The 20189-nt window shown below is 33.8% G+C and overlaps 4 protein-coding genes across 6 annotated transcripts; 3 read left to right on the forward strand and 1 right to left on the reverse strand.

The window, feature by feature from the left end:
- The first annotated feature begins 675 nt into the window (after positions 1-675).
- LOC126666689 (golgin candidate 2) lies at positions 676-9701 on the forward strand. Its single transcript, XM_050359528.2, has 10 exons — positions 676-922; positions 999-2009; positions 4398-4508; positions 4638-4697; positions 5788-5845; positions 6376-6428; positions 6586-6678; positions 7984-8109; positions 8869-8916; positions 9166-9701. The coding sequence occupies exons 1-10, from the start codon at positions 869-871 to the stop codon at positions 9505-9507; spliced, it is 1956 nt and encodes a 651-aa protein (XP_050215485.1). The 5' UTR covers positions 676-868; the 3' UTR covers positions 9508-9701.
- A 19-nt stretch (positions 9702-9720) lies between these two features.
- On the reverse strand, positions 9721-13929 carry LOC126666690 (uncharacterized). Of its 3 annotated transcripts, none has more exons than XM_050359529.2 (10): positions 13687-13929; positions 13544-13613; positions 13045-13112; positions 12698-12759; positions 11895-11976; positions 11541-11774; positions 10901-11029; positions 10765-10826; positions 10559-10675; positions 9721-10002 (listed from the first exon to the last, which is right to left on the reverse strand). In XM_050359529.2, the coding sequence occupies exons 1-10, from the start codon at positions 13735-13737 to the stop codon at positions 9963-9965; spliced, it is 915 nt and encodes a 304-aa protein (XP_050215486.1). In that variant the 5' UTR covers positions 13738-13929; the 3' UTR covers positions 9721-9962. The 3 variants fall into 3 exon arrangements, with proteins under 3 accessions (XP_050215486.1, XP_050215488.1, XP_050215487.1); XM_050359531.2 differs by having other exon boundaries at positions 9721-9996; positions 13687-13928; XM_050359530.2 differs by having other exon boundaries at positions 9721-10022; positions 13687-13927.
- Positions 13930-14442: 513 nt separating this feature from the next.
- On the forward strand, positions 14443-16324 carry LOC126670713 (peptidyl-prolyl cis-trans isomerase FKBP17-2, chloroplastic). Its single transcript, XM_050364526.2, has 3 exons — positions 14443-14837; positions 15371-15415; positions 15912-16324. Exons 1-3 carry the CDS (start codon positions 14488-14490, stop codon positions 16264-16266), a joined length of 750 nt encoding a protein of 249 aa, XP_050220483.1. The 5' UTR covers positions 14443-14487; the 3' UTR covers positions 16267-16324.
- A 774-nt stretch (positions 16325-17098) lies between these two features.
- Positions 17099-19566, forward strand: LOC126666682 (putative E3 ubiquitin-protein ligase SINA-like 6). Its single transcript, XM_050359522.2, has 2 exons — positions 17099-17573; positions 18371-19566. Exons 1-2 carry the CDS (start codon positions 17253-17255, stop codon positions 19055-19057), a joined length of 1008 nt encoding a protein of 335 aa, XP_050215479.1. The 5' UTR covers positions 17099-17252; the 3' UTR covers positions 19058-19566.
- The last annotated feature ends 623 nt before the right edge of the window (positions 19567-20189 follow it).

The raw sequence follows: 20189 nt of genomic DNA on the forward strand, positions 1-20189 counted from the left end.
TTTTACATAAAAAATATTAATCAATTAACAATGCCTCACCTAAAACTAATAGATTTTGAATTCGAGTGATCACGGAAGTAGGAGTGAAATTCTTTAATTTTCATTTAAAAAAAGAGATAGCAAAAAAAAAAAAACCAATTAAAAGCGACTTAACCACATTATTCACAACTTCCGTCCACAAAAAGACCTATTAGAAAAGAATTGAATAATACATGGGTCAATTGAATGATAAAAAAAAAGATAAAAAAAAGATAAAAGTATAAGAGCTTTATAAGTTAACCTCTCTTAACAAGCAAATGATCAATTTGTCTTTTAAATTTGTGCTTCGAAGTTTTTTTTTTATGAATTGTGTTTCGAAGTTAAATAAATTATTTTAATTTTTTAATCAATTACATTCTAAAATTTATATTTCGGAGTCAAATAAGTTACTTTTAACTTTAGTAATCAATTAAAATTTTCAAATTTGTGTCTCGAGACGCCTAATATATATATATACTTCAAATGCATGATTTATTTTAACCCGATACACAAATTTTAAATTTAATTGATTAAGAAAGTTACAAGTTATTGGAAGCCGAGATGCAAGTTTTAGATTTACTAAAAAGATTTAAACTGATTTATTTAAACCCGAAACACAAATTCGAGGGCCGGATTTACCCTTTTCTCCTTTTTTTTTTTTACCGACGGGACCTCTTCACAATCTTCATCTTCCTCGTCCTCTCGCCCTCCTTCACTCAGCAACTCAAAGAAGAAGAAGAAAAAAACAATCACCAGTGATTTCTAAAATGCGCCGATCCGTTACCGTTAACCACCGAAAAACTAAACCAATTTAACTTTCATAATTTTTTCTATTTATTAATATTCGAAAATGGCGAATTGGATCTCTTCGAAACTCAAAGTCGCCGAGACCTTCTTCGAACAGGTAAGTAAGTTAGGTTAATTTATTCAATTAAAATTTGTATCTCGAATTTTCTTAATGCTTAAATTGAACGGCTCAGATCGATCATCAAGCGGCGGAGTCGCTGAAAAAGAACGATTTAAGGTCAATCGGATCGGAGGATCAAAAGGTAAATAATGTGTCATCACCAGCATTAGTCGGAGGTGATAAAACGGTGCCGTTGAAGGACCAGCTCAAACGGAAATCAACTAGTCCTGTACAGCAAACCAGCGTTAACGGTAACGGTAATGTTAATGTCGAATATATTGCGAAATTAAATGCTGATCCTATAGTTAATGATAATAGTAATTTGTCCAAGCCTACACTTAGTGATAGTGATTGGACTCAGTTACTTAGTAGTAATCCTCCTGCTAGGAAGGATGTTAAGTCGCCGAATCGGAGTAATGGATCGTCGACGACGATTCGAGGGTTTAGGAAGGAGGTTAGGAAACAAGGGAGTCCCGGTTCGGGGTTGAGCTTAAAGAGAAATAATAGTGTAAAGAATAAGAGATTGGATGTTGCATTGGGGAATAGTAAGTCGAATGGGAAGGCGAGTGATGAGGATAATTACTCTAGCTCGTCTGCGAGTGTTGAATTGCATATTGATGGTAAGGTTTCGGATGGGGGAGAGGTTGGTCGGGAGAGTGACAAGAGAGTTGAGAAATGTGAAGCGAGTGTGTCTGAGGAGGTTGTTTTGCCGATGGGAAATAAGGTCTGTTCTTTGGAAATTTCATCATTGGCATCGGGAAAAGTTGATGAGGTTTCTGATGAGAAGAAGGGAGTTGGTAATGTTTATGATAGACAGAGAAGTTCTGTAAAGGAGAAAGATCAATCTAGTGCTGCATTATCTAGAAGTGAAGGAGAGTCTGATTCAGACAGTGATTCGGTTTCAACATCTGATTCCGAGAGTGAAAGAGAGAGGGAGATGAGGGAGAAGATTTTGGCTGAGAAAGCTGCTGCTAAAGCTGTTGAAGCTATCAAAGAGCGGGAGAATATGGTTGCCAGATTAGAAGGGGAGAAACAAAGCTTGGAGAAAATTCTTGAAGAACGAGCAAAACAGCAAGCTCTGGAGGTAAATAATCCTTACAGCTCTTTTCTATTTGTTCTTTATTGTTTGATTAATTGCGATTAAGTTTTAATATGACTGGAAAAACTTACCGTGATTTGTTGCCTTAAGTTATGCGCTAGGAACCAAAAATGTTTTCCCTGATTTTAGTATTAGGAATGTTGTATAGTCTTTATGTCTTCATTTATAATAACGAAGAACTAGAATTATGGAGTTAGAAGTTTAGTTCTTAGTCATGAAGCTAAGGATTTTCAGCTAATTAATTAATTTGGGAAGTTCATTAAGCCAGAAAACATGTTTTGTTGCATGAATTTAAAATTATCAAGTAAGGGGAATTGTGGTAATTTTTGTTTTTAGAAATCAAATTATTCTAGTGTTTTTAAGAGTCTTTAATTGTTGAGTTACGTTCATATTCCTTGTTCGGATTAAGTTATTTTAATTCCTTATTTTTTTTAAGAGTTCAAATACCAATATGGATTTGACTAGTCTACTAAGTCCATATGTCTTAGGATTTTTCTATATATGTACTTAAGACTTATTTTAAGAAATTACCCAAGTCAAGGACGAATGTGATCAAGGAAGTGCAGCTGCAAAAGATTATACATCCCTTCATGTCACTTGAATGAACAATGGAAAATATCATCAAGAACAAGATATAGCTGGGGATATCACCAAAAAGGTCAAAGTATAATCTAAATCCCATTGTATGTATTATGTAATGATTGGCTAAATTCATTAAAGACATCTGAATGATATAACATGTCTGAGGATGCGAGGATGAAATTTGCTGAGATGAAACTTCTAGGTCTAGCAAAAGATTGGTGGTATGATTTTTGAGCATAAGATGACGATTTGAGGACAACCAATAATTATTACATGGCTAGATATGGGGAAGAAGCTTGAAGAAAACTATAAACAAAAAGAGTCATGAAGCTGCAAATTTTGTCAATAAGGAAAACAAGATCAAAATCTACATGCAGAATTTTATGGGCCACACTAAGCCAATGGAGTGCAAAAACAAGACATACATTTTCATTAAGGAAAAGACTTCCAGAAGATCCCATGCAACATGCTAATCATAATGGAAAAGGGGCTGAAATTGAAAATCAACAGCTTGAAAGTGCTAAGCGACAAAATCTTCTTCCTATTTTAATGTTTAAGGAAAGTATCAATTTGGAGGCTACAAAGTTTTATGATGTAAAGGAAAAAATCCAAAGGCAGAAACTAGAAGAACATTTGCTAGATGTTTATGAGACAATAAATCATATACTTAGTCCAATCATCATGTAGTGAAAGCGCCCTGCTACCGCTCATTGGAAACTGAAAAACCATCTGCTGGGAAGTTAATGTGAAATAAATAGGTGGGAGCGCAAACTGGATGAATCGACCGACTTCTTGACACTGTTGAAGGTTAGGTTTTGCAGCTGAGCATTAGCTGGAGTTTTCATTCTGGCCTAAACTAAAGTCACCTGAGCCTAACTACGAAGCATCTTTTTTGAGTTTATCAAACTGAATTGAAAATATTATAATTTACTCATTAAAGTGGTATACAACTCCAGATGAAAAAACTGTCTAGGCCATAAAATGAACAAAAATAAGAACCATCAACTTCTGTTCAGCAAGAAAAATGGATAACAGTGTTTTACTTGTCTTCTGTTTTATGTTTGATAGTGACTTTGGAATGTTAATTAGTTGCCTAGCTATGTCATTAATTTCATAGTTGCATATTCTAATATAATTTGACTGAAAGTCAGACGAATTCGAGGTTTGAAGTTGACGTGATATTACGATGAAAATTAAGTCTTTCTTTTACGTGGAAGAATGTAAATGACTTGTATTTCTTTTGATCATGATATTAATACTAGTAATTCTTATTTCTATTATGGCTTTTGTAGAAAAAGATATAGTGGGTGGTTGTTCTACCTGGATTTCACCCTAATATATTCTATTGAAGAATTCATTCCCAAGCCCCTATACAATTTAAATCATGAGGGTGGCTACTCTATTCCCTTAAAGGATTATTAGTGTCCAATAATACACAAAACCAAACTCTATCTTTTTATTTAATGCTCTAGACTAACCAGGCTGAGTTGGTTAATGCTTGCATGGATGTCCAGGATGATTGAATTGCTTGACACGACCTTTAGTCCATTACGATACTCTTTCACGTGTCTTTAAAGTGCACACACATCAAGCAATGATAATCTGAAGTTTTATTTTTGGCTTACTGGCATCGTAGGAGAATTATACATAATTAGTAATTACATCTTATTGAACTTCTCATGTTTTATGGTCTTGTAATACATACTTCTTTTGGTAAAAGTTTGAACTCTGATCAAATTACTCTTTCTTTACAAATGCTGACTGCCAGTTTTTATTATCTACTTTTGCTAGGCTTCAGAGCTGCAAACAACCATGATGGAAACTATGGAAGCAGTTGAGGTGGAAAAGCAAAAACACAATAATACTAGAATGGAAGCGCTTGCTCGCTTGGCTACACCTGAGGTACTTTTCATGCAATTGCTACAAATTTATTTGGACTGTCATTTTTTCTTTATCCATTAAATTTCTTTTAATTAAAAACAAATTATTGTTGGTATAATATTTTTTTCTGAATATAATATCTAATTTCAGATTGCAAATGCCGATCTTGCAAGATCGCTTGCTATTGCACAAAAGACTCTTGAAATGGAGGTATGGTAAATCTGATTTAAGTTGGGTTTATTTATATACGGTACTCATCTTTCTAAATTTGCTTTTGAAAAGATGTATGCTTGCTTAGATTGATACCATATGTGCCACTAGAAAATGAGTGGAAGGAAAATTTAGAAGGGAATCAAGCTTTGGGCTCACAAAAATCTCTCCTTCTAAAAGTAAGATGAGATGAGAGGAAAGTTTTTAAGGAGAACTTTAATAAGGGTAAAAAGTGCTGCCTCTTTTGCTATGGCCTTTTAGTTTTCTGTTATCAAAATTATATATACACACACCATAACCTAATTATCAAGTAATCCCTTGGGCTTTGTTCCATGATCGGGGGTGCATGTTCTCAGAGTTTTTTGATGAACTGGATCTTGGTAATGCAGGATTTGTAGCAATGCTAATACTGATTGACTGTAGTTGGCAAGTATCTTTACCATGACAAGGCTACTGACATAGATGGAGTTAATTATAAAGTTTTGATGAAAGCAAGCTTTAAACATAGGTATAGGTAGAAGAAGAAGCAGCCATAGAACAAAATATTCCGAAAGAACGAGTGTTTAATTTTTTATTTTTGGTCAGGAGACTTTACAGCTAGAAAATTTATTAGCTCTTTAACCAATAGTAGCTAACTTAATAATTTTTTTTCTAATAGTTCTTGTTCATCCTGAACATAATCTTGATTTAGTAGAATTCTGAATAGAATATATTAGTAGAGTTGTTTGGTGGGATTACAATTTGACTGCTGTAGTTACAATACAAGTTTCTCTCTCCTGTAATATATTTGTTTATCTTCAACTTTAAACAAATTCTAAGCACCAAGTGATAAAAGGTTGATGGCCATAATAAATATAGTTCATGTACCGACCGGAATTGGTGTTAGCAACTAACCCGACCACAAAGTATTGTACTTTGAAGCCAAGCGATGTACCTAGACCCTTCTCCATAACGCGACCCAAGTACAGCGTATAAGGCAACTATAGTTTGTTTGTTCCCATGATATTGTGTGCGACTCTGTTCATACGTATTTATTCTTTATGCATGTAATATTTTTATACATGTAATTCTTGCATTTCTTGTGGGCCAGCTTAATAGGGTTGCAGAACTTCGACAACAATTTGAACTGAAAGAAGTTTCTCATGAAGGTATGTGATCATGATTTCATTTTTTGTTTTTGATCGAGTGTAGAAATGACTTTTTTTTTGTTTCTCTTACCATGTTATAATAGATAGTCTAGGTTTTTTGAAAAGAAATCAGGGTTTAGTTACCCTAAAACAAATCCATTAATTCTGCAAAATTATTCAAATTTTTGCCAAGTTTTGCAATTTAGTAACAGAGCATGGCAATTTTTTCAATATTCATGTTTTTGCCCTGTTCTGCAGATTGCGCATTTACAAAAAAAAAATTATTAATTTTAAGTAAATGGACCTAATATCCCCCCCCCTCTGGTCTTAGGGACGGTCTGTCCCTGATGGTACTTATGGTTTCCACTTAAAAACTGACCCAAGCTGTCAGCCATAAGTAATCATCAATTCATCATTCCATAAATTAATTACATTCATAGATCAGTTTCTGATCTCCGTAATAACTAAGATGAATTGGACGCTATGATTAAATCTGTCTTGTCTAATACTGTTTTTCATATAAATTTCTAAAACTCAGTTTCTTCTTGTAGAACTTAGGAGAAAGATCTTCAAGACAGGACAGAGCGGAACTTATCAAAACCAAGTGAGTTGTGTTTTCTAGCGACAATATTGGTGCATAAACAGGGGCATAATAAGTGGTGTTACAGTCATTACAAGAATTTTTAGACTTCTGTTTGCTCTTCTTAGCAAAGAGTTATCCACTTCCTGATGATCTTTTTATTTGATTTGAACATTTGTAGGCCACAGCTCCAAAAGGAGTTGAATTTGAACGAGAGATACTTGAAGCAGAGTATTCTTTTCTAACTGATAAAATTGCTCTATTGGAAGATAAGGTTTGTTTTTGGCCTTTTAACATTGTGCGGTTCTTTTGGTATAATATGACTTAGCTGTGAGTTACATCTCTGAGAATTGACATGCAGAATATGATTTGATTGATAATGCATTGATGTTTGATATTATGGTCCGATTGCTTTCAATACTGCGTAGTGCTTTTTTTACTGTCAATTTTTGATATGATATCTGTCAGGATGAGCATTAGTATCTAGTGCTAATGCTTTGAACTCTAAATGTTGCTGTGGTATTGCACATTTGCACATGAATCTAGGAATTAATCAGTCTGACTGATAGATGTCAGATCTTTCTGGCTCATTTCAACATCTTTAGTAGTGCTGTTTGCTTAAAGGGCATTTTTCAGATACTGAAGAGTAGCTTCAATTTTTTTTATAAAGATTGATAAAATTTGTTCAAGTCAGTCTCCTCATTCTACTTTTTCTTGTATTTAAAGATTAAATGAGTTTATTGGGCTCTTGTTTGATGGGTAGACACTTTATAATAAAGAGTTTGAGATGTATAAAGAGTCCCTTAAAAATGCTCTCAAACAATTTAAAGCATTTCTGCTAGAAGGATGAACATAAACTAATTGTTGAAGAAATGGTTTTGATGTCGACACACTAGATGCAATTATTGTTATGTGTTTGGAATGATCAACGTGGTTTCAACCATAAACCAATTACAAATAATGAACCCAAACACGTTGTTGTGAAAGCTCATTTACGAATATCCATAAGTATCTGATTTTAAAATGAAGTCGGAACACAAAAAGAGTTAGAGATCGAACCAGATCCAGTTTCTTGATGCTTCTTGCTTGGGCTTACCGATAAGTGGATGCTCATCTTGTAATCTGTTTGTTCAACTCATAGTTGATATGATATCTGTCAGAAATTGGCATTTTAAGATTTGTGAGATGCTCTTTAGCTCATGTAAGACAGCAAGAGGAAATCGATATGATATTGGACAACTGTTGGAAGCTTTGTGCGTGGCTTATAGTGTTATACTAAAGGGGGAAGAGCAGTAAATTAAAAGTCATTGCATTGTGTCTGTCTTTTGGATAATTTCAGATAGGATGATTATTTATTTGTCAAAACTGATAAAGGATCAATTTAGTTTCAATTACAGACCCAACTTGATAACTGTGAGTATTTATCATACAAGGAGTTAGTTTTTCCCAGTACTCGGTGCTCCTAAAACTGTGATTTTTATTCCTGCAGTAGCTGTATATAGCTAAACGACTCTATCACATAGGATAAACCAGGTCTACATGTAAATTAGATTTTCAAAGTTCGTTTTAACTCCTTCAGGCAAAGCAACTTGAAGAAAAAATTGAAATGACGAGGAAGGATATAGAAGATCCAACAGAAGTTGAGATTGAGCTTAAACGAAGGCTTGCTCAATTGACTGACCATTTAATTCAGAAACAAGCGCAGGTATGTGTTTTCATATGCTATGCTGTACTCGGTCTCGGTGTATGTTTGTGTCGATGCAACTTATGATAAACTGGAATGTAATATGTGCATTTTCATTCTGCAAGGGATGGAAAGGAGCCGAGTCTTGACATATTGAAATACGAATCTTTTCCTCTGCTGTTTTCTTTTATAAATTTTCAAGCGTGATCGATTGGAAAATCATGGCATATAAAATAAATTCAGTCATTTTCTGGACATGTATTGTTTCAAAGTCTATTTGGGTGGTGGGGTGAGAAAAGTCACAACTGAAAAGAACAGTCCATTCCATAAAATTAATTTTAATTTCTCTATCCTTTAACTTTTGAATTTTTGAATTATATAGGGTAGGGAACCATAATTTATCGCTGGTTCGGTTCCAAATTACTAAATACCATAGGTGACGATTGTTGAATGGGGCAGGTGTGAAACTCCTGCACCTTCCATGTATAACTGTAATTCTAATCCTGTTTCAGATTTTTTTGTTTGTTTGTTTTCTTTTCCTTTTACAACAACCAAGCAGCTAAGCAATTATCTATTTGAAAAAAATGTGTTGCCCACTTGGGTCTAAGTTGACGATTGAAACATACTAACTAATATAACATTTAAGAAAGAATAATAGGAAAATATTTATTAGTCATGTACTTGATTGCGGTATGCTGTATCAAGTCGTGATTTGTCAATTATAAATTGCTTCTGCTTTGTGCAATAACTAAAAATTTGTACTCTTGCATATTGGTTCAGGTTGAGGCACTCTCCTCAGAGAAGGCAACCCTTTTGTTCAGAATTGAGGTTCATTTCTCAGCCTTTAATCACCAGCTATGTTTCATAGAAACTGGTCGAGTTTCATGTTTCGGTGTTTTGTTTCCATTTCTAAAAACGTTGTTGAAACTCCAAAATTTTATATTTATGTACCCTAGTCACTATTTTCATTTCAGTGATTCTTGTTTCAGCATTTCCGTGCAACATAAATCACCAGTATTATCACTAACTAAAATTAGAAGCTAACAAATTACTTTTGGTTCTACAATGTATGTACAGGCTGTTTCAAGGTTGCTCGATGAAAATGGGTCAAATTTGAGGGATGTTGAATCAGGAACATGGGAGATGGGCGATTCAAAACTGAGGCCTCTATTCGAGGAAAAAATGCGTTCAGGAAGGAAACACTTGGGGTCACTGCTTCAGCAATTGGACGCCATTTTCATAGCCGGGGCAGTGTTTATAAGGAGAAATCCAGCAGCAAAGTTGTGGTCCTTAGTTTACCTTGTATTGCTCCACTTTTGGGTTATCTACATTTTCTTATCGAATTCAAGAGTGTCGGATGTGGGCAGATCTGGTGCTGCTATTTCCTTGGAAAGCATCAACCAGACTGCAGGTATATAGATCGTGTTATTCCACTGTTGTTTCCGCTCCTAAGAAAGGCTGTTTTCGCTTTTGGGGGTGTAATGTGCAGTGTTCCCCTAACGCCCAATAAGACACTAAAATAGAGTATGATTTTGTAATTATTTATAGATAACAGATAACTATGATATCAATAATATAATTTTTTTCTGTAAAAAACACTGTTATAATGCTAATAGATAGGGAGTGCAAAAATGAACTAAATAAAATAATATAATCGAACCAATAAATATAGTTTAAGTTGATATGACATTACATAAAAAAACATATCAGTTTTGATATGAACTGAACTGAAAAATCAACTCAATCTTCGAATCAAATGTACCAGATTTTCAACAGAAAAGTACTGCAAAGTCATCCATAGTGAAATTGAAACATTGGAGAAGTTGCTAAAAGATGATCACTTAGATCATCAGCGAGTTGTCTGAACGGAAGTTCTACTGCATCTTCAGTTCATCGTTGTTGCTTACTCTACACCTTGCACAAGTGGTGAGTGCCTTAGAAACAAGACAAATTAGAACCAGAAATTCATCACTACATATATACACCAAAATGAATCAAAAAGTTTTCACTAAAATTTCTACGTAGGAAATTTCATCTATTCCAGAAAATCAGTTAAAATAGGCAATATGGGTCATCGCATCTGCGATTAGCTCGAAAAATTCATTTTGCATCTTAAGCATCCGATTTAGGGGGATTTTTGACGTTTATGGAAGGAATTGATCTTATAACCTTAGCATAATTCTACCCCGCGCACATACCATTTGCACTATAACTCATTGGTTAATCGTCTGACTTTTTAGTGCAACTACAAATACTTGAATGCATATTGTAGCAGTCATGAAAGCAATTAGACCAAAATGAAAAGGTTGCACGAAAACATCTCCAACCAAAAAAGAAAGAATGAAAAATGAGATGGTCAAAACAGAAAAAGATAAAAAAAAAACATAGGCTAATGTATTCCTAGGAGAAGCTTAATATCAGAAATGGTAATTAAAGGAGAAAAGAATTAATTAATTGTATATCATCTCACCATGTTGCACCTTCACGTGAAAAATTGCGACTGTACAAAGGAAGTTCAAGGAGGAAAATAGACTTGAACCATGAAGGCAATTTCCCATATACTACTGGAGGCAGCGGAAAGAGAGGGCTGAAACAAAAGACGCAACCTCCGTAACTTATAACCAAACAATCCATTAGATAAAATAAAATTACAAAAACAAAAAGACAAGGCCTAACCTAGTTGTCCTCTTATAGACCCTGTATGCAGCCACATTGCTATATTTCTTGTCAGCAGAGTCCTGTTATCAGTTCATTTTTTGATTTTTATTAAGCATTGAGAGAAGATGATAATATTGGTAGAGTAAAAGCAAACCTCAAGCAATGGTAAGCCACTGAGGAAAAGAAGCAACAATGTGAGAAAGAATGGCCCAAGTATTGCGAGCCACTCAAGAGCCTGCAGCACAGGTGTAGAAGCCACAAAAATTCCCCACCACAGCAACAACTGCACACAAACTTCATTTAAAATATTTTAACAGAGTGAAATAAACGCAGTTTCCGATTTGATTTCGGCACAAAAACATCAGGACATCCTCATTAAAATTGTTTACCAAAAGAAGTGAACGTTCATATCTTAAATGTACTTCTCAGACATCTAGATCAAGGTGCTAATATACATTATCCCAGTATCAAATTCAGCTGAATTAAATAAGCAGCAATAATCTGCAAATATGATTGTCGATATAAATTACCACATTCAGTAGTTCAATACAAAAACAATGAAGACAAAAAAACTGCATTCATCCCCGACCACACACTCAGCTCAAAATTTGACTAGGATGTGACAGAAATAATATAATTATTAAAGGTACTTAAGAAGCAAAAAATGTTGTTTGAAAAACTGTGTTATGAGCACCAACACGACCATGGGAAAAGAACTTATGGCAAGCATTAGATAGAAAAAAGTATGACACCATTTCCAAAGTACTGAAACTGGCATAAATTTTAGGGATAACCTCGCCAAAATAGTTTGGATGACGGGTATATTTCCACAGTCCAACATTGCACCATTTCTCTCTATTTTCTGTAGAGTTCTTGAATGCCAGTTTTTGTTGATCAGCTGTAGCTTCAATGGCAAGCCCTACCGACCACATAATCCATCCGATTATGTCCCGATTCTCAACAGATGGATTTATGTCGCTTGCGTTGACCACGGTAAGAGGCAAACTCACTGTCCACACCCAGACAGCCTGTATAAGAGAAAATAAGGAATGTCACAATAAATAAACTAGTTTTCAATGTTTAATATTGACCTTATTGAGATCATGACACTACTACAATCGATTCGAAGATGGACAATGCTAAGAAACCTGTAATATCCAGAAAACTGCTAATCTCCCCAAATTAGCACGCATTTTGTCAAAGCGCCTATCCTCCCCCCACTGGCAGATCCTGCATAGAGCATTCCATAAATTAAATCAGTAGCATTTTCTATTTTTCTGAGCTCCATGCGTATATCCATAATTCAACATTTGTTCATACATTTGAGATATGAGACCAATAAAATGCACATATAGAAGTGTTTTTAAAAGCTTCTATGGGGCTAAAATCACGGAGATTACTAGCATACCCAGGAAGCATCATTTTCACCAATGACATTAGTTTTTCAATGCCCCTTTGTCATGTACTGTTTCTTTTCGTGTTTTCCAAGGCAGTTTTGTTTCAAAAAAGAAAATATTCTAAGGCATTAAGATCTCCCAATAATCCTTGAACCAAATAGAAATGGACTGTAACTTTCAATAGTGAAAAAGAGGTTCAAACACACATTAATTGCGAGATTTTCCCTTGTTTTTTCTTCTACTTGATGCACCTTAAATTACAATATAGATAAGAACTAAGGGACCTTCAAAAAAGTTTTGTATCACTAAGCTGCTCTATTATTATCCTGAACAAGAACAACCTTTCCTGAGAAAGGGAAAATACACATGGATGGATGACACAGAAACTAATAGAGATCAAATGATTAATCGAATAAGCAATTACATATCAACATTCCTCCAAATCAGATACACTTTATCAACTCATTGAGCAATAAGGAGTTTTAAATCTTTGATTGAGAAAAGTGCACATGGAGTATAAATAAAGATCTCATGAAGCGTAACATTGTTAATACCTCATTAATAGAAACAGTCCCAGACGAAGACCCCATACAACTACGAGTAAACTCAAGACAACCTGCAAAAAGAAAAGGAACAAGAAAAACGAGCAGCATTATGAATTTTGAGCAAAACAAATAGCCACATAAAATTCCAAATACAACAGAATATCACCGCAGGCTTGCTAGTGCAAAGCTCATTCAATACATAAAGCGTAGTCATTAGTAAAATCAAACAGCAAAAAAGACTAGATTGAAACAAAACAAAGGTCGGGAAAGAAAATATGGTTCTTCGAAAGTTTTATCATCATTCATCAACTATAAACTACAAATTAAAAGCCGCTTACACAGACAGATATATTTACCTGCCTGAAATACCATGTCCCTTTTAGAATCAGAGTCAACAAAGCAAGTATAACAAAATTAGTGCTCCCTGCAATAACATAAACCAAACAAAATGAATCTATTCCAAATTACATTTTTTTTTTGGTGACAAGAGGACTCACTGTCAAACCCCGGGATGTGGACCGAGGGCTATAATGGCCAGCGGCCCAGTCTCAACCACTTCATTTATTAGAAAGGGCATAGCCAGGGTTTAAACCCGCGACCATGGCGCCCAGATGGTTGAGACTTAGACCACTAGACCAAACCCGTGCAGGCTCCAAATTACATATAATTACCTACTATAAGGAATCAAAATTCCATCAAATTCTGAGGAACCAATATTAAAACTGTAATTTTCTTTGACTCTATATCTAGTCTTTAACCAGCAGCTCAAGGAACCATTTCAACATAATCAGAACTGAATTTGTAAGAAACCCAATAACAGAAATCCCACAGGAAAAAAAAGGAGTAATTACAAACCAGCAAAGTCGGTGACTTTATCAAACTTGAGAAGAACAGTGATTATAAAGAACAGCAACTGATAACCCACCTACAAAACATAACAAAAACAACCAAAATTAAACAAAAGTATACAAATTTAAAGAAAAGGGTTATGAACTTACAGTGACTATTCCCGTTAGAGCAAGAAAATGGGAGTCGATGACAGTTCCCATGTTCTGGGAATTGGAAATTTATTTGTAATTAAAAAGTGTTTATGTTTGGTTTTCTGTTAATGCTGGATTTGTTAGAGAAAGAGTTCAATAATGTGTGGTTGGGACATGAACAGCGTTGCCATTCAATTGTTTGACCAATTGTTTTTGTGAAAGTCTAATGCAAAGTTAGATTTGATTTCATGTTCACTTTTGAAACTGATAAATGGATAAAATGATTAGGACCAAATGGAAAGAAAAAATTATTAATAATGGAATAAAAATAAAAAAACTATAGGTCTAATTTTGCATTTTTGCATTTTGTAACTCAAATTCGTTTTCCGGCAATTTTGATCATATGTGGCAATATTGAAATGTCAAGGAAAAGAAACGTACACTACATTCACCATGAAACGCGCGTGAAGTAACATTTTAAAAATACAAAGACCAAACAAACAAAATTTCAAAAGTACAAACCATATTCTGCGTGGTAATAGTAACGGCAACTCAACACATGGGTAGTATTTCCGTTCAGAAAATAACATATTAAATCAAACATGATGTATAGAAATCTAGTAACTACAAAATTGTAAAAAGTGATTAGATAAATTAAAAATGAAAATATAGGAGCTTTAAGATAGATTTGGCCAAAAGAAATAAAGGAAAAGAGCCACCATTAAATTGGAATGATATGGATAAGGTAAGGATGAATATTATTCATTCCTATATCAAATAATAAAACAGAATACATTATTTATCTTCACATCTTAAAACATGGCAACTTTCTTTGGCTCTCCAACATTTCTATCAAACACATTGCCAAGAACCAACCATGTCTCTTCATCATCTCAAACACCTCCGCCTCCGTCGTCTTCCACTCCTCCGCCTTCGCAATCGCAGCCATCATCGGCACCAATCTCAGTTCAAGTTGAAGCACAGAAGCCTATTAAACCCGTGGCTGCTTCTGCTACCAAAGCTGAAAGTACTGACTGGATTGCTTCCACATTAACTAGACGGTTCGGCCTAGGCGCCGGCCTTGCCTGGGTCGGGTTCCTAGCATTTGGTGTCGTCTCTGAACAGATTAAAACCCGCTTTGAAGTGTCTCAACAACAATCAAATACGAGGTCTCGAATTTAATTCTCATTCCATCCTCAATTTTTTTTTATATATATTTATTGAATTTCAATAGTTTAATAATTTTTCGTTCAAAATGATAGATCGTTTGAACAAATACGAGGACATATATTTATTTATAAGTCTAACTCGTTTATAAAACATTACCCATTAAATAGTTTGATGTGATTTTTATTGAACCAAAATAAATAAATGAATGAGGCATTCCTTACTAATCAAATTTGATTTAACATGCTTCACAATGAGAATATACTTAATGGTGTTAAAAACATATAATTATTGAATCTTTTTATGATATGATTATTAGTCAAATAGTATAATTTTAGAATTTAGAATGTATATTCTTTTATATGATTTAAATTTTGTCATATATAGATTCTCTTATGTAAAATTTATGGATCGATTACTTAGAATGAATACCCTTATTATTGCTTTCTAGTATAACAAAAAAAAGTACATATTATTTATTATCTATGTATAATATGAATTCATTATGATGATAACTAGATTAATTGTCATGCAGAGATGTTGAGAAGGAAGAAGAGGTAGTATTGCCTAATGGCATAAGGTAATATATTTCTCATCCTCCATGTATTCCTGATTGGTATTTCTACATAAAAATACATACTTGTGTTTGTGTATCTAGAAACTAGGTACAAAAAAAAAATTATTCTAGTTTTTAGAAAGAGCACGTGGATTTTTTTAGTTATTTTTTTATCATTTGGACTCTCAAAGTTTTTAAATAGTGCAAATAAACTCTCATGTTGAAAAAAATCACAAAAATAACTAAAAACATTAAAGGGAATTAATTGGAAAAAAAATAAACTAAAAGAACTTATATGCTCTATTTGAAAAATTTAAAGGACTTTTTATACTGTCTAAAAACATTGAGAAATTTGATAAAAAAATAATAGTTTAACCTATCCTAAGTATTCCGTACTTTTCATTTTTTCTTTACTTTGTCCCTAAATATTTTTTGTTTCTTTACTTGATCTTTATACTTTCGAGAATAATTTTATACATTTTTTGGTTCCGCTGTTGTCTCAAATTATATTGTGAAACAGGTACGTAGAGTTGAGAGTTGGAGGAGGTAATTCTCCAAGAACAGGGGATTTATTGGTGATTGATCTAAAGGGAAAAGTTGAAGGAAATGGAGAAATTTTCGTTGATACATTTGGTGGAGAACATAAATCTTTAGCATTAGTAATGGGGTCGAGGCCTTATAGTAAAGGAATGTGTGAAGGTATAGAAAATGTTTTAAAAACTATGAAGGCAGGTGGAAAAAGGAGAGTTATGGTGCCTGCTAATCTAGGGTTTGGAGAAAATGGTGCTGATTTAGGTTCTGGTGTGCAAATTCCACCATTTGCTACTCTTGAATACATTGTTGAGGTTGATAAAGTTTCAATTGCACCCGCTTGAAACCTCTTTTCTTTTTGGGTTAAATTTATGAAAAGGTCCTTGTGTTTTTTAAGTTTTATTTATATGATCTCTTTTTATAGTTTGTTATTTAGTAGGCCGCTCTAATATTCGTTTCTATTTAATATGTCCTTTATGGATGGAAGATGTGAATGTGTCGTTATTAACAATTTTCAGGTATAAAATGACTAGAAGGTCTTTATATTTTATTTTTTTGTTCATTTTTTATTTTTCTGATTCTCATCTAAATTTGATAATATTAGCTCATTTTGCAAATATAACAAATTCTATAGACATTTGAGTCCGATTTAACGCTTGTTGCACCATAATTATAATGATAATCATTTTTTGTTCAATAAAAAACTAAAAGTTCAAAATAAATTAACTATATAGATTAATTTGAAAAAGGACCGAATAAATATAAATTTATATTATTAATTGTTTGTTTTAATGGATGGCCTATAATTTTGTTGTTGGTCAAATCCATCTAGACGTCCCTGTACTTTACATTTTTTTTTCGGAAATTCTTATACTTTCATTGTTATATTATCTGGTCCATGTACTTATCTATATTTCGTTTTTCATGTCCTTTTTGTATTTTTTTCAAGTCTTTGTGTGATTGGAAGAAAAATAATAGTAAGTAGAATGACCAGAAAAAATTCAAAAAAGACCTGAAAATCCAAAATAGGTAAATACAGCAGCCAAATAATATAAAAATAAAGTATTTAGACTTCCGAAAAAAAAATTAAAGTACATGAATCTCTAAATGGTTTAAGTCTTTTATTGTTTCCCTCCAAAACAACGGATAAGAAAATAAAGTCAGACTGTAACATAACACCCACAACTTTAGCAAATTTGCTGCCGAGCGCTTATACAGCTTATTGGTACGAGAAATTTTTAAGTACACTCAGATTAGCGGGTGGGCTGTGAGCACATTATAAGAAATAATGGAATAAAAATAGCGCAGTGGGGAAAAGGAAACGACAAACATGGCGAGATTTTCAGTCGACGGAGAAGCAGAAACAAGCAATCCAATAAGCGGAAAGAGGCAAAAAAGTAGCCAAATCGATAATTCTGAACAGCCTAATGAACACCAGCAACAGCAAAAAGCTGCTGTATCTCATTACGATGATAATCACACGGTATCATCATCTGAAGAGGAAGACAACGAAGGATCCGACCCGAATACCCAATTGGCTACTTCGGAACCACCACCCACAAGAAATGGTGCAATTTTTGTGACCATTACTGACCCTGACGTTCTTGAATGTCCCATTTGCTATGAGTCCTTTTCAATCCCCGTCTTTCAGGTATGCCTTTGTTTTGTATGCTAAAATTCATTAGCATTAGTGGGTTCTAATTCAGTTTGTTGATTCAAGATTGATAAATTATTCTTTTGTGAGTTTTTGGTTTCTTGAATTTGAATTTGCATGTATGGAAATCTTTTGAAATTCTATTAGGTTTGGAAAAATTGAAATGTTGAATGAGGTATGTAGAAGTAAGCTGCAGCCGTATGCGACGCCTATTAGAGCCGACCTAACCTCCCTTCAAATGTTTAATGGCTTGGTTTGTAGATTGTGTAGGATTAGTTAGGAAATTTACTGTTAGCCCAAGTCGTAAAAGTCGATTTACATGTAAGAAGTTTATCGATGGTCAACCTTCCTGAATTAATCGGTAGGGAGCTAGAGTATGGGGATCTTGGATTGTTAATTAATCGGTAGGGAGCTAGAGTATGGGGATCTTGGATTGTTCGTTTACTTTGAATTAGATAAGTTCATGAAAGCACTAGCTGAGCGCATCTGTAAGGATGTTACGAGGCTGTGAAATTACCTGTTTTTACCTATTATTTATAAGGTTATGTAGACTCTGCAGAAATATTTAAGTTGGAAAGAACTTTATGATGGTAACTTTAGATCACGGTGTTGGTGACTTAATCATACATTACTCCTATAATGAACAGATTTATCGGCACTTTATTTGTTATGATAAAGCTAATTTTTGATATCTGGAGCTGTGGTTTCAACTCTTTCACTGCAAATGTTTTTTTTTCATTTGTATACCTTGTATCCTTTGGATTAACTACTCGGATGTTTTATGGGCAATTCAGTGTGTGAATGGGCATGCGGCTTGCTCTTCCTGCTACAAGAAACTTGCACATAAATGTCCTTCGTGCTCTATGCCTATTGGCTATAATCGTTGTCGAGCTTTTGAGAAGGTTCTTAAATCAGTCAAACTACCGTGCCACAATCTGAAGTATGGATGCAAAGAAATGGTTTTGTACAGCAAGAAATCGGAGCATGATAAAGTCTGCAACTATATGCCGTGTCCATGCCCCCTCTCAAGCTGCAAGTTTGTTGGCTCAGATAGGCAGTTATACCGGCATTTTAGCAAAAAACACAAGGGTTCTGCGTTACGCTTTCAATTTAAGACCACTTTTCCTGTTTTCTTGACTCATGATCACAAAAGCCTTATTCTTCAAGAGGAGGGAGACAATAGTTTATTTATTTTGAAGAATACAGCCGATATTCTTGGGAATGTGATTACGGTTGACTGTATAGGGCCTCCATCATTAAAACAAGGATACCATTATATGGTTGAAGCAAAAATGGAGGGAAGTACCCTCAGATTTCAATCTCTTACAAAAAGTATCCAAAAGGTTAATCACGATGATCCTCATTCAGATACATTCCTTGTAGTTCCGGGCAGTTTCTTTGGTTCTTATGGGCAGATCATCTTGGATGTCTGCATATGGGATCATGGTTCATATCCTACTGAAATTACTAGTGCTGCTTAATGCACCTGATGCTTTTAGTTTTTGATTTCGCAGGAAAGCTTCGAGTTGCTGATTAATTTTGTGTATTCCATGCTTGAATTTCCTTAACCGCTGCTGAGCCATTGAGACGGCTGCAAGGAAACTTTCACTTATGGTAAACTCTTTCTTGCATCGGCATATGCCTTCTCGACTTGTACCAGCATGCAAATGTATCAGCAGTTTTATGGATTTATAGTACCATCGCTGTATCAAAGTTTCATGTTAATTGCGTCACAAATTTCCTATTCAATTGATGTGCCTTTTTTTTCCAAGTGGGGTGAGCAGTATATCCGACCGACCAAATGAATGACTTTTGTCCGGTACGGTGATAAATTTGGGTTGTGTCGGTTCAGTTTTAGGGATTTAAAATTTCAGTTTTCGGTTATTAGTTTGGTTTGAGATCTGGATTATCCAAATTAACTGAACCGGCCGAATAAATTGAGCAATTGATTTTATTTTTCATAATTATATTAGTATTTTTCCAGCTTTAACTGGACCGACCGAACCGATGATTGTATAAATAATTATATATTATTGTTTTAAAATTTATCTGATTCTATAATTTTCTATATTGTATGAAAGAAAAATAAATTTAGGGAAATAAAATTGATTTTTTTACTAAGTCAACTTTAGTAAATTTGACCAAATGTATCTTAATTATAAAATATTAATCACAAATGCAGACATTTATCTGTAGCAAAATTTGCAAATTCATCCCTTTGATGAATTGAAATAAGATGTTAAATATTTTATTCAAATGCACCAAGGAAAATGACCTTTACATTAATTTTGCTAATTTGCTTTGTATGCAATTAGATAGTTAATTAACAAATTTATCTTAGTCGGAGTTAATTAGTATTGAAGCCATTGTAGAATTATTGACATAAAATGCCAAAAACTACTAGAAAAACTTGTTAACTCTAAGAAATTATGTCAAAATTATCAAAATAATTTTTTTAAATATATTTTGGTCCCGCTTAACACTACTTCTATTGAACTAATTTTTTTTTAATTATCTAATTCTTTTCTATGAAAAAATATTATCTAATACTTAAATAGTAAAAGAAAATATTTATTTTGTTATTCTACTGTATTATATTGGACACAAATGAAA

Source organism: Mercurialis annua, linkage group LG2 (assembly GCF_937616625.2).
Source record: "Mercurialis annua linkage group LG2, ddMerAnnu1.2, whole genome shotgun sequence".
In the NCBI taxonomy this organism is placed as follows: domain Eukaryota; kingdom Viridiplantae; phylum Streptophyta; class Magnoliopsida; order Malpighiales; family Euphorbiaceae; genus Mercurialis; species Mercurialis annua.

Bases quoted from the DNA above. Each gene is read 5' to 3' on its own strand.
- LOC126666689 (XM_050359528.2), top strand. From the start codon at position 869: ATGGCGAATTGGATCTCTTCGAAACTCAAAGTCGCCGAGACCTTCTTC. The intron at 923-998 runs GTAAGTAAGTTA...TGAACGGCTCAG, and splicing joins CCGAGACCTTCTTCGAACAG to ATCGATCATCAAGCGGCGGA. The intron at 4,698-5,787 runs GTATGGTAAATC...CTTGTGGGCCAG, and splicing joins AAAAGACTCTTGAAATGGAG to CTTAATAGGGTTGCAGAACT.
- LOC126666690 (XM_050359529.2), bottom strand. From the start codon at position 13,737: ATGGGAACTGTCATCGACTCCCATTTTCTTGCTCTAACGGGAATAGTC. The intron at 13,113-13,543 runs GTTTGTAATTAC...ATGTTATTGCAG, and splicing joins TAAAGTCACCGACTTTGCTG to GGAGCACTAATTTTGTTATA. The intron at 11,977-12,697 runs GTATTAACAATG...TGCTCTATGCAG, and splicing joins GGACTGTTTCTATTAATGAG to GATCTGCCAGTGGGGGGAGG.
- LOC126670713 (XM_050364526.2), top strand. From the start codon at position 14,488: ATGGCAACTTTCTTTGGCTCTCCAACATTTCTATCAAACACATTGCCA. The intron at 14,838-15,370 runs GTCTCGAATTTA...ATTGTCATGCAG, and splicing joins CAACAACAATCAAATACGAG to AGATGTTGAGAAGGAAGAAG. The intron at 15,416-15,911 runs GTAATATATTTC...ATTGTGAAACAG, and splicing joins GTATTGCCTAATGGCATAAG to GTACGTAGAGTTGAGAGTTG.
- LOC126666682 (XM_050359522.2), top strand. From the start codon at position 17,253: ATGGCGAGATTTTCAGTCGACGGAGAAGCAGAAACAAGCAATCCAATA. The intron at 17,574-18,370 runs GTATGCCTTTGT...TGGGCAATTCAG, and splicing joins TTTCAATCCCCGTCTTTCAG to TGTGTGAATGGGCATGCGGC.